The 13,412-nt window shown below is 58.3% G+C and overlaps 1 protein-coding gene across 1 annotated transcript; it reads right to left on the bottom strand.

The window, feature by feature from the left end:
* Positions 1-1,609: 1,609 nt before the first annotated feature.
* JUNB (JunB proto-oncogene, AP-1 transcription factor subunit) lies at positions 1,610-3,516 on the bottom strand. Its single transcript, XM_080672236.1, has one exon. The coding sequence runs from the start codon at positions 3,233-3,235 to the stop codon at positions 2,192-2,194; it is 1,044 nt and encodes a 347-aa protein (XP_080528362.1). The 5' UTR covers positions 3,236-3,516; the 3' UTR covers positions 1,610-2,191.
* Between the last annotated feature and the right edge of the window lie 9,896 nt (positions 3,517-13,412).

The raw sequence follows: 13,412 nt of genomic DNA on the forward strand, positions 1-13,412 counted from the left end.
TACATAAGAAGTGGAACAGCACATCGGTGTTTCTTTCCCTTCCTCTCTCAAACTAAATTAAAATTTTTTTAAAGAAGTGGGAACTTGAGCTACGTGCTTAGTGAGCATGCTCTGCCCCCACCCTCCTCTGAAGTTTGAAAGAGCTGCCTGTCAGCCCCTAGGGTAGAAGGGTGAGGGTTAGGCTGGGAGGCAGGAGGCAGGTTCAGGAGCAAGGAATTTTCCCAGGAGTGCAGTTTGATTCTGTATGTGTTCAGGCAAGTGACTTTGCCACCCTGAGCCCATATTTACTTCCACAGAACAGGACTGACAAGCTCATTTAATCCAGACCCATTATTAATATTGCTGCCCAGCCTAATACCCACCAAAGTCACTAATCTCAGCCTTGGAATTTTATCTACACTTCTCCCCAAGGCCCTGTGTGGTCTTCCCTGACCTCAACTCCACCCTCCTGGTTTATTCTATTCCACGCATACTGGCTTCTTATTGTTCTTTAACAGGCTGATCTTGTTCTGGCCTCAGGAACTGCATGTGTTCCTTCTGCCCAGAATGCTGTTACCCAGGTTTTCTCAGGGCTGGGCTTCTTCAAATCTGGTCTCATTAGAGGTCTATGTCCCCAATCTATCCTCCAAAGCAGCTCATCTGCCCTGCCCTGCTTTCACCTGTGTCTTCTTTTCCTAGCACTTACCACCATCTCGGAATCATGTTTCCTTGTTTATTGTCCATCTGCCTGCTGTGGTCTAGACTGTGTATACAGGGCTGGGTTGTTCGGTACTTTAGAAATAAGTCAAGTGTCTGTTCTGTCCATCCAGCCCCTATGGGCTGGTTTCTCTGCTGTTCTGAGTGCTTCCAGCTCCGAGGCTGGGTCCACTGGTTACCCACATACCAATCACAGCTGCGGGGAAAGGAGCCCCGCGCCAGAGCGACGGAGGCGCGCGGCGGCCTGGCCAGCCACCCCGGCAGGACCAGACTTGGCAGCCGCCCCATCCTGGCCTGGCACCGGGAGGGGAAACTGGCAGGCGGGCGCCGCCCTTCCTGGCGGAGGTGAGGGGGACCGCGGCGGCAAGGACGCGCGGGCAGTAGCAAACCCCCACCCGGGTCAGGTCAGACAGCGTGGGCGCGGCGGGGCCCGGGCGCCAGCCAGAGGAGGGAGGCTCTGGGGCGGCTCCCCGGACCCTGGAGCGCGGCCCACCCACCACGGACGCTCTGGACTCAGGCCTGGGGCTTTCCGGGCCCAGACAGCCGCCCGCCTGGGAAAATCCCGGCCTCCTTCCGGGCGCCGCGGCCCTTGCCCGGCAGAGCGGGGGAGGGGATTCCCGGAATCTGCCCGGAGACCGCGGTCGCGTCACTGGACAGAATCCGCCCATATAAGGGCAGCGCTTCCGTTGCGTCAACAGGGAAAGCCCCGGCGTGCGCGACTAGGTGGGGCCGCGCCTGCGCACTGCGTGTATCGCCCCAGGCATCCTGCCCCCAGGTGTTAGGCTGGACCACGTCCTCGCCCTGGACTTTCCAGCCCCCGGGATCTGGGACCGCGAGCAGGGTTGGACACCCTGGCTGGGCGGGGTCGCGAGATGCTGGGGCAGAGCTGGCGAGGTGACAGATACCGAAGCGAACCACAAACAGCAGCGGGGTGGGGGCATCCCAGTACTCTCCTCCCTCCGCCCGCCCGGCTTGGAAAAAAAGACAACAGAAATTAATAAAGAACCTTTTTTTTTACTTAAATAGATTCAATAAAAAGTCAGAACAACAAACACACACACACAAACACATCTTAAAATAAACTCTTTAGAGACTAAGTGCGTGTTTCTTTTCCACAGTACGGTGCAGAGGGGGAGGGTAGGGGGCAGGGGTCCCCTCCCCAGTGTCCCCGCGGGCTTGAGTACCGGGCGGCGGGGCCAGCTCCGCCGCGATCGCCCCCTCCTCCCCTCCCTGTTAAATACACAAATATATTATATTCAATATGAATCGAGTTCGTTTCCAGCAGAAAAAAAAATACAAAAAAAAAGTGGAAGGGGGGCTTGTAAACGTTGAGGTGGAAGGACTGGGCGCAGAGCGGGCGGACAGGAGTCCAGTGTGATTTTCGGCGTTCCCATGCCCCGGGGCGGGTGCCCACCGCCTGCACCCTCACCCTATGGTAGGCTTGCGCCCAGCCGTCCAGGCTGGGGGGTGGGATGTCCGTACGGGGAAGGGGAGCTCAGAAGGCGTGTCCCTTGACCCCTAACAGCAGCTGGCAGCCGTTGCTGACATGGGTCATGACCTTCTGTTTGAGCTGGGCCACCTGCTCCCGGAGGAGGCCTGCAGTGCTCGAGAGCCCCGCGTTCTCGGCCTTGAGTGTCTTCACCTTGTCCTCCAGGCGCGCGATGCGCTCCAGCTTCCGCTTCCGGCACTTGGTGGCCGCCAGCCGGTTCCGCAGCCGCTTGCGCTCCACTTTGATGCGCTCCTGGTCTTCCATGTTGATGGGAGACACTGGTGGCGTGGCGTCGCGGCTGCGCGCCTCAGGCACGGTCTGCGGTTCTTCCTTGAAGGTGGAGGCGCCGCGGCCCAGGCCCAGCTGCGCTGGGTGGCCGCCGGCGAAGGGTGGCGCGTGTGGGAGGTAGCTGATGGTGGCCGTCGGGTACGAGCTGCTGGTCCCAACGGCGGCCCCGGCGCCTCCGGAGGGCGCAGAGGCTGGGGAATAGCTGCTGAGGTTGGTGTAGACGGGAGGAGGCTCCGGGCCAGCATAGACACCCCCAGGCCCCGCCGGGGCCCCCCCGCTGGCGCCCAGGGACACGTTGGGGGGCGTCACGTGGTTCATCTTGTGCAGGTCGTCCAAGGCTTTGACAAAGCCGTCGGCGAAACCCTCCTGCTCCTCGGTGACGCCGCCCCCTGCGCCCCCCGCACCTCCACTGCTGCCGCCCCCGCGAGGGTAAAAGTACTGTCCCGGGGGCGTAGGCGTCGTCGTGATCACGCCGTTGCTGTTGGGGACGATCAGGCGCTCCAGCTCAGATGAGGCGAGCTTGAGCGACGCGCCCGAGTCCGAGCCCTGGCCGGAAAAGTAGCTGCCACCACCGCTGCCCTCTGGGCCCGGGCCCCGCGCCCCAGGTGCTTTCAGACCTCTGTAAGGGTCGGTCAGGTTGAGCGCAAGGCTGGGTTTCAGGAGTTTGTAGTCGTGTAGAGAGAGGCCGCCCGGGGCCCGGCCGTATCCCGCCGCTGCGTATGAGTCGTCGTGGTAGAAGGGCTGTTCCATTTTAGTGCACATCCGGGCGGCCCGGGCGGTTTGGGGAGGTCCCTGCGGGGCCGCCCGGGGCCTCGCTGCAGCGAGCGAGCGGTGCGCTGTCCTCGGCGGTGGCTGGACTGGGTGTCAGGAAGCACGTTCCGGGGCTGGCACGGATCGGGAGAGGCCAGCCGGCTGCCGTGCGCGGAAGCTCTGTGCGGCTTCGCGAGCCCCTCTGCCCTTCTCCGGTGCGCTCGCTTCCTCGGTGTCGCTTCCCCCGGCTTCCCCCTCTCTGCTGGCTCCGACGCTGGCCCGCCGCGCTCTAGGTCCAGGCCGCTCCGCCCGAGCCACACGCCTTTATACGGCAATTGTCAGCTGCGGAAGCGCGCTCTGATTGGCCATCGCGCGAGCCGGGGCCTCGCGCCCCCCTCCTGGAGCGTGGGGAAGGGGAGGAGGCGGCTCGCGTCACTGTCAGGAAGCGCGTGTCCTTGTAAACAGCGGCCACGGGCTGGGTGGTTTGGCGAGGCTGCAGGGGGAGGGGTTCAGGGGGACCCCTGGGCACCCGAGGAAGGGGTTGCTGGGAGGGTCCGAGGCACACGTGGAGGGGCTCCAGGGAGGGCGATGATACCCCTGGAGTACGCGATGAGGGACACGAAGAACTGATACAGAGCAAGTGTGTGTGTGTGTGGGGGGTCCCCAAGTTGTACACAGAAGGTCTGAGGGGCCGGTAGTATCCGAGAGGGGGTGGAGGGCTGTGAATACTCCGGGAGACCCCATAAAAGAGAGAAGGAAGGGTTAAGCAGGGAAAATGGGAGAGGGGTAAGGAGACGCCTGACTCAGGAATTAAGTGGGGGTCCTGAGTACAGAGGAGATGAGGGACTGGCATTTTCATGGGAGGCACTGAACCCAGGAAAAGTGATGAGTGTGGGGAAGGGGAGATGGAGTCCGTGGGAGAGGCTGAGGGTCTCCCATAAATGGGAAAGAGAATCTAGATACGCAGAATGTGAATGAGGGTCCTGGGGTACACTGAGGGAAAATATGTGGGGGACAAGGAGACACTGTCACAGGTCAGGGTCACGGGGGTCATTTGCGATGCCCTGATGGAGAATTAGAAGGGTCGGGGCACACCTTCAGGGCTGAGATGACAATGACAGAAGGTCCCCGATGGAGACATGAGGGAAGAAGGGTTGTTGAGGATCCTAAGGAATCCGACTACTGGCTCTTCCATGATGGACGCCCCATCGTATGGGTGACCTCCAGGTGCCTGTATACTCTGTCCCCATCCCAAAGTCCATCCCCAGTAACCTTGGGCTTGACCGACACCGCGTCAGCTCCTTGTGCCTGGACCCAGCCCGAAGGCCGGGGCGCGGTCGCCCTACCCCACTCCTTCCTTAGAAACAGGCCGGGGAGCTCCGCGGCAGGAAGTGTGGCAACAGCCCTGGGGGAAGGAGCCCGGCCCAGCCTCCGTCACTCGGTTCCTACGGGACCTTGCACCCCGCCCTGGGCCGGGCCGGGTTCTGCGCCTCGGAAGAGGAACCTGGGCGCGGGACCCCAGCGGAGAGCGGGGTGTGCCGAACATGCCCAGCCTCAGAGGCCTCCAGTTATCGTCCCCCGCCAGCAATGGTTCAGCCCGCGGTGCCCACGGGCGATCTTGGAGGCAGGCAGTTTGGGAACGATTCCATTAGCCCAACAGAGGGGAACACACCCGGGAGCTGGTCCTGGTCGCCGTGGAAACACGCCGGAGTCCGCACTCGGCTGGGGGGCGGGGCGGCTCCCGGAGTCTCCCCCCCCCACGCCCATATAAGGGCACAGGAAGGGGTGGGGCCAGCGCTGTCCCTGGGCCCCAAGCTTGGAGCTGGGAGCCCGGGCATCTGCCAGGTCCCAGGGCGCGCCCGGGCCCCCGACGGCTAGTCCCAACCAGCCCCAGCCTCCACCCCCGGGCCCCAGCCACGGCCACCTGGCCTGGCCCCACCTAGTCACTGTTGGGGCTGTGTGTTGCCAGGCCCGGCCCGGCCCGACCTAGCCTGGCAGGTCCCCGCCTGCCCGAGGGCCTGGATCGGACTTCGCCCCTAGCCCGACGGGGCGCGGAGGGGGCGGGCCAATGCCTCCAGGCGTCCCTGGCGCCTGAGCGGGCTGGAGAGGCTGTCCCCTCCCTTGGGCGGGGTACCCATCCTTTCTGCCTGGAGATCTGGGGCCCGTCCCCACAAGCACCCCTAGGGTCTGGGGTGCCCTCTCCCACACTCATGTGAGCAAGGGCTCCTAGTCCTGTTTAAGTCCGGGGGTTCGGTCAACTATCCAGAATACCTTGTGGGGTCCATCTCTCCCCAGGGTACCTCCTTCATCTGAAAGGACCTGAAAATCCAAGGGAAGAATCTTGGTGAACGCAGAGGCCCTTCCCCAAGTAAGGACTGGGTGAAGGTTTAGATGGTGAGGCTTCTAGTTAGACTTAAGGTGGGACTTCAAAACAGTTAAGACGTGAGCCACTAGAACAACAGGTGAGAAGCTGAGTCTCTCTCTCAGAGAGATCTCTATCTTCTTGAATGATGGCAGTTTCTTTAGAGTAGAGAGATGCTGAGGGATGGGGCTAGCCAGCCTTTGTAGGGCAGGTACAGAACTCACCAAGGGTGGAGGAGAGAAGGAAAATGAAAGAGGTGAAAGAGAAACTGAGCTATGTGGGGGCAGGGGGAAGTCCAAAAGAGCAGTGGCTTTGGAAAGGAAGGTCCCATAGAAGCTGGGGGCATCCCTGTCTTTGGTCTTTGGAGGTACTTGTGACCCCTGGGTGCCCCCACCCTCCTTCCCTAGCTTGAACTGCTCCCCTCCCCCGCCCCAGGCTCAAGGGAGATTCCAGTGGCCGCTGAGTCTGGCAGGCTTGCTGCCAAGGCCTGTGTCTCCCGCCCATGCTAATAACTGCAGCTGACATCTGGCGGGGCCCTGTGGGGGCGGCGCAGTGGGCAGGGTTAGGGGGCTGGGCAGGTCTGGCCAGAGGGTATATCTCAGGAAGCCAACCTGCAGGTCCCATGGGCCAGAAGGCCACAGTGAGTCATCCCTGGCCAGTGTTGAGGCTGACCAGGCCAGGGGAGTATTGGAGAGCCATGATACTGGCCCAGATGGGGTCGAGATGAAAGGAAAGGCCCAGCAAAGAAAAGTGGGTGAATGGGGGTGGGCGTCAGGGTAGGGAGAGATGGCCAGAGAGACAAACTGGTGGCAGGGTTAGCGCCTTGCAGACAGACAGCAATGACACTTAAAATAGGCAGACAGAGAAATAATAATTATCATTTTAATAGCTAACACTTATATGGCTCTTACCATGGGCCAGATACTCTTCTAAGTGGTTTAAATAGAGTAACTAATTGTCTGCTTCCAGCCACCCAGCAAAATGCATGCTATGTACCCCCATTTAACAGATGAGAAGACTGAGGTATGGGATGGAAAAGAACTCGCCTGCTATCCCACAGCTATAAGTGCTGGCGACGAGATATAACCTGAGCTGTCTGACTCCAGAGCATTGGCCACTATACTGTGGATAATCAGACCAACTGTATGCCAAGCTTTTCAGGCCCTTTCACTTAGGGTCTTCTTTAATCTGGACAGAAATGGAGGGATGCTGGTGGGAGGAGAGAAAGGCCAGCATTTGGAGTGGGGTTGGGTGGCTCCATGCACTCTGCAAGGGTGTTTGAGCAGGGGGTGGGGAATGGGCCAGCCAGGGAGGGCGGGGGCCCAGCCCAGCTGGTACAGCCGGTTCCAGGCCCCTGCCAGTCTCACCTTGTGGCCTGGGCACCACCCCCTCATGCCGCCCCACTGGCGCCAAGGCCCCCAGGAGGAGGATAGCCCCCTTCCCCTCCTGGCCTGGGTGCCCAGATGCAGCAGGGGACTGCCCAGCCCTTGGGCTCCAGACCAGCATCTGGAGGAGGACTCTGTGCCCAAGTTTCCCCCACACCCAGGGGCCCAGGGCCTGGGGTGGGGACAGGATAAGGGGGAAGTTCACATACCCCCACCCACGAGTCTCTCTGGGGCTTTCAACTTTGACATGAAGGACTTCTCCTTCTTATAAATAGTCTGGTGACCCCCTCCTCCCTTGACCCCACTGACCAGTGGGGCCCTCACCAGGAAACTGGTCTGGGGGCTGCAAGTGAGTCAGCCCTGGGCAAACCAGGGCGAGAACCCACAAGTCATAGCACCCAACCTCCCGAGTCCCTGCCCCTGGGTGTGGACAGGCAGCCGGGCAGGAAGAGGCTGAGAATCACGAAGTCCTCCCCCAGGAACCCCTGGCCTGCCATCTACCTCCCGCCCCACCTCTGTGGTTTGGGGGTCCCTAACCCCCTCTGCTGGAGAGGAAGCTGCTGGGTTTTCTTGGAAGCAGGAAGGAGAGGCTGTCTCCTCAGGCTGACTCAGCTGGGCATGAGGGGAGTTTCCCATAAAACTAAGTCTGTCTCCCCCGCCACACACACACTGCTGGTGAGATCTTGAGGGGCCTGGGCCTGGCTGAGATTCTGGGTGCCCCCTTTACAGGGGATGTGCTAAGAAAAAAGGCCTACATCCCACCAGGAACTGAGGCAGCTGAGCCAGGCCTCCCAGGAAGTGACAAATAGCAGGGAGGGAGGGAAGTGGGGGGTAATGTTTGGAGAGAGGAAGTTCAGGGATATCTGTGGGGGAGGGGGGACAGAGACAGACTGGGAAGCCCAGAGCTCCATAGTACCTCAGATGGTCCAAGAGCATGTGTGTCGGCTGGTTGGCTGTGGGGCTGTGGGTCTGCATATGACTGGCTTGTCAGGGTGTGTGAGAGAGTGTGTGAGGCCTATCTCCCAGTGCATGTGTCTGTGTGTTGGCCCAACCCTGCAGGGCTGTGTAGGGCCTGTCTGCTTTGGCGGGTGGCGGGGGGGGAAATGGTGGGTATGTGTGTATGGTCTATGGCAGAGGTCGCCAACCTTTCGGACCTCAGGGACCACCAGTTGGCGACCCCTGGTCTATGGAATCAATTGCATATGGCTGACCTATACATGTATGCATGTGTTGTTTGGAGTTCATATGGCTTATTCCTGTCTGGTGTGTATGTGTGTTTGTGTGTGTGAGGTCCATGGCTTGCCTGTGTGAGGTCTGTGTGTGTGTGAGGTCTGTGGCTGGTGTGTGTGTGTGTTTTTGTCAGGGTGTCTCTGTGCCATTGTGTTTATGAATGTCGCACTGTGGCCTGTCTGGTGTGTGTGTGTGTGTGTGTGTGTGTGTGTGTGTGTGTGTGTTCTGTGGCTGGTCTGTGTGTGTTTCTATGTGAACTCTATGGCTGGTGTGTGTGTGTGTGTGTGTGTGTGTGAGTGTGAGTGCTGTGGCTGGTCTGTGTGTGTTTCTATGTGAACTCTACGGCTGGTGTGTGTGTATGCGTGCTAGCCAACAGGTTCTGTCAGGGTGTTTCTGTGCCAACATGTTTATGAATGTCTGACTGTGGCCTGTCTGCCTCTCTTTGCTTCATGTGTCTGTCCAGATCATATATGTAAATATGTCAGTTTGTCTTCTCCCATTTGTCCCATCTGTCAGTGGGTCTGATTGAAAGATCAGTCGGAAGTCGAAAACCAGCTGACACAGAGGATCTATCACTGATATGTGCATGTTACCAGTGAGGTAGTGTGTATCTGTAAATCTTGGTGTCCTTTGGGCTCTCTGAGTGTGTGTACACATTGCGGAGGGGCTTTCTGTCCTCTCCATCCATCTCAACATAGGTTCATGTTTTTCCCTTTTGCTTCTGAGTATCTTTTTGGTGATCTTGCTAGTGTGTAAGTGCATGTGCACATGTGGCTTTGTCTTGTGTGTCAGGTCTGACAGTATCTGAACACCCCTTGTACAGCTGGTGCTGAAAGTGACTGTCCCTCTCTCCCAGTCTGTCAACATGCATGCATTGCCTGCTTATGTCTGATGCACAGCTCTGTGTCTGTCCTGTGTGTTTCTGGCCTGTCACAATTGTCTCAGCGTGTGTGTGACCATGCCACTGGATCAGCCAGGCTTGGTGCTCACCGGAATGTCTCTCTGTGCTTATGGCTAGTATGTCAATCTTGCCTGTACGCCAAGTTGATTTATCCTTGTCACACACAGCCTGCCTGTGTGCTTCTGGCCTATGGATGGCTTTGTGTGTTTGGCAGCATTTCAGTCTTGCTCCTGAGTCTGCCCTGCCACTGTGTCTGTGTGAGACAGCCGTTGCTGGGTCATCTTGCGCAGATGTGTGTCTGACCCTGTCACTGTGTCCCAGGTTGGCAGTGTTTCTGTGGCCAGGGGTCTGTGTGTCTGGCCTGGCTCTCAGAGTGACTGTGTGTACACTCCTTGCCACCCCCCAAGTCTGGCCTCCCTGGGCATGTTTACTCTGCCCCTAGCTGACTTCTGCCCTGCCCTGGGAGGGGCTGACCCTCCTGTCTGGTCTGTCCAGCCAGCAGTCCACAGGATGTTCCCTAGACGCTGCCTCCGCCAACATCCCTTCCCTCGGGCCACCCTTGGGTCAAGACCCAGGCGTCCAGGGTAGCGGGGGGTGGGGGTGGGGGTGGGGCTGCAGCGTGGGGGCCTTGTCAAGGGCCCAGAATGAGGGTGGGGGTAGGGAGGCGACAGGCCCAACAGGTTCTGCTTCATTCCTGTCCCGCCTCTCACTTCCTGGGTGCCTGCCCAGGGCAGGGGTGGACAGGATGAACCCCAAGGCCTCAGAGTGCCTGGGTGGGGCAAGGCCTGCCTGGCAAGGACTTGCTCCTGCTAGACACCCTGGCACTCAGGCCTGAGAGACAAGAGGAGCCTGGGTCCTTCTGTGGGCCAAGACCCCTTCCTGCTCCTGTGCCCAACTCTGCTTGCAAAATCTCATCCATTATTCACCTAATCTCCATAATGCCACTGTGAGCTGCACATAATTCTCCCCCATTTCCAGATGGGGAAGCAGCCCTAGACAGCAACGAGAGCAGAGGCAGGATCTGAACCCAGTTCTCGGTATGCCAGCCAAGACTTCCAGCCAGCTCACCAACCACCTTCCCTTTTCTCTCTAAAAATGGTACATGTAGGGTGAAGTATGAACCTGGGCCCCCAGGAGGCTCGGCTCAAGGGGGCATGCACCCAGCTTGCTCTGAGTCAAAAGGGGCCCCTGGATGAAATGAATAAGAAAACGGCTTTAACCGTTTCATCGCCATGAGAAGCTCTGCCAAAACTTCCTGTGGGCTGTGGGGGAAGGGCGGAGTGCTGGGTTCCCGGAGGCCTGGTGGGGGAAGGCTGCCAATTCAAGGGTGGGGGGAAACACCTCTAGTGACCTTGGCTAGTGCCAGGTAGGAGATGACATCCCCTCCCACCCCCGTTGGAGGGGAACCCCCTTCCCCAGAACACGAGGTCCCCAGGATTAGGTTCTCAGCCCCCTTCCCTTTGAGGGGTCTCAGAGTCCACAAACCCCCTTCCCCAGGGGCCTGAGTCATACAAGGGGAAAGCCGAGAGGGATGAGTCATGGGGGCAGAAAAGGGGTAGCAAGGTCCGCTGCGGCCAGGGGACCACCAGACTGGCCTGAGTCAGCAGGCCTGGGCCTCGCTGACCCCAACCCCCTTCCCTGGAGACTGGGAGCAGGAAGCGCGTGATCTGCAGACAAGGGAGCTGGAGGAAGAGCAGGATCAGAGGACTGGGGCTAGGCGCTCAGGAAAGCTCCGGTTCCCATGGCAACCGGAGGGGGGGTCTCAGTTCGACAGGGGTTCCTCCCCCGACAGGGACGGCCCCCAGGCGTGGGGGGAGCCCCTGCGCGCTCGTCGTAGGGCCTCAAGTTTCAGGTCGGGCAGGAAGGGGTTAACGGCAGCCCCCCTCCCGGATTTCACCCGCGCCCTAAGCCCCAAGGCCCGGGTGGGGCCCGGCTATGCCCCGCGCGCCCCAGCAGTCGCCCCCGCACGCGCACACTCAGCTGGCCCATCCCTGTTCCCCGCGCTCGCACGCACGACCGCGTCGGGCTCCATGCACGCAGCGATCCCCGTCGTGTCTCACGTCACGCACGACGCACGCGCCCCCGCAGCCGGGGAGGGAGCCTTCCTTCCCAGCAGAGCGAGGCAGGATGCAGCGCGCCTGACCCTGCGTGCGCACATCGCTTCCCCACGGAGCGCTCTGTCCCTGTGACTTCAGCGCGCTCCCCAACAAGGTCACAGACTTTCCAAGGGCCCAGCGTGTTACACCGGTACAGGATACACCTGCCACACGCTGGCAAAGCCTTCACTGGTCCAGCCAGCCGGGCAGCGAACGGGATAGGGTCACATAGACGCAGACGGAGACCCAGAGAATGACACAGACACACCTGTCACCCACCGCTTGTGATGGGCACACAGACAGGGCCATCTTCATACACAGGTGGCATATACAGGCACTCTGACAAAGCCACACCATCACCATCAAGACAAAGTAAGGCATGTCCTAACTGGTTTGGTTCGGTGGATAGAGCAGCAAATGCGGACTGGAGGGTCCCTGGTTCGATTCCAGTCAGGGCACATACATGCCTGGGTTGCCGGCTTGATCCCCAGTGGGGGGCGTGCGTGAGGCAGCCGATCAATGATTCTCTCTCATCATTGATGTTTCTATCCTCCCTTCCTCTCTGAAATCAATAAAAATATAGACATTTTTAAATAAATTTTATTGATTTTTTTACAGAGAGGAAGGGAGAGAGATAGAAAGTTAGAAACATCGATGAGAGAGAAACATCCATCAGCTGCCTCCTGCACACCCCCCACTGGGGATGTGCCTGCAACACATCGAAATCTGCCTTGACCAGAATCGAAATCTGGGACCCTTCAGTCTGCAGGCCGACACTCCATCCACTGAGCCAAACCGGTCAGGGCAATAAAAATATATTTTAAAAAAAGGACAAGACACGAAGTCTTGGACATGGAGACCCATGACGGTCATGCTGTCATAGGGTCATCACAAACAGGGCGCATGAAGTCAAGTAGGATCACAGAGACAAACCCAAAGGCCACATACAGGGACATCTATATTATTGTGAGGACATGGACAAGCCAAGGACACATGACAGGATCACACTGTCACAGAAAGATATATAATAGATAGGAAGTAGGACACAGTCACACAGAAACACAACCTAAAGCCACATAGAGGTACTGATTGTCACATACTTCTCACACAAAGGAAGACACAGGTATATAGACACAAACCAAGGTCTCAATAGAGAGCATGTACCCCAGTCCCTGACAGCCCCCCAATCCCACACATCACCAGGTCACACAGAGATAGCCTGTTGCATAAAATTCCCAGGGCTCCAAGACATACCAAGACACAGGTGGATACAGACACACACCTACATGTGCATACAATCACAAACCCACCATCTCATACCTACAAAATGTGAGCATGCTTTACATGGACTCAGACATACAGACATGAGGAGGGGGACAAAATGGAAGTTTCTGGAGGGATGTGCCTGAAGTGCAGAGGGCCTGTCAGAGTCCCCCATGGTATGTGGCATGATGTCCACCCAATAGATGTAGTCAGCCTTGGGGAAGGGCACCATCCTCCAATTGTATGATCCCAGGGTCCCCATCCCAGCCTTCATGACTGGGTCTCTGCCCAGATGTGAAGGCTGGAGGGTGTGGGCGGGGGTCCAGCTGTGGCCGCAGGGAGGGGTTGAGTCACCGGCTTCCCAGCAATACTTCACAGGCTGGGCCCAGCTGTTCCTGGAAACAGGAGGGTGTGGGGTCCCAAAACTAGCTGGGGACTGCTGGCCCAGACCGGTACACTCTGTCTCTATGAAATGGGGGTCTCCAGACCATCCCCATATTTGGGGGACTTCCCTCACCAAAAATGCGGGGTTGCATCCTTCCCCCAAATATAGAGTCCCTGCCACAAAATGAGGGCTTTTGACCTCTTTCATTGAGCCCCAACAGTATGACTCCCTGCATCCCATTATAGCGATTACTGCTCTTCTCTGCCAATATTGGAGCTCCCTTTCACTCCAAACATGAGATTCCTGCTGCCCCAAATGGAGGATTGTGGTTCCTCTTCCAAATTGATGGCACATGGACCTTTCTTTAAATATGGGGATTCAAGTCACGTGATATCTAGAATGCCCATGCTATCACATCAGCATTAGAACAATTCAAGATCATGCTCCAAATATTTGGATTCCCAGATTCATCTCCCACTTCTAGGAATATATCCCAAGAAACTAGAAACACGAATCAGAAAGGATATATGCACCCCTATGTTCATAGCAGCACAATTCACCATAGCT

This window comes from Plecotus auritus (genome assembly GCF_963455305.1).
Source record: "Plecotus auritus genome assembly, chromosome: 6".
In the NCBI taxonomy this organism is placed as follows: domain Eukaryota; kingdom Metazoa; phylum Chordata; class Mammalia; order Chiroptera; family Vespertilionidae; genus Plecotus; species Plecotus auritus.

Excerpts from the sequence above, each read along its gene's own strand:
- JUNB (XM_080672236.1), bottom strand. The coding sequence starts at position 3,235 with ATGTGCACTAAAATGGAACAGCCCTTCTACCACGACGACTCATACGCA.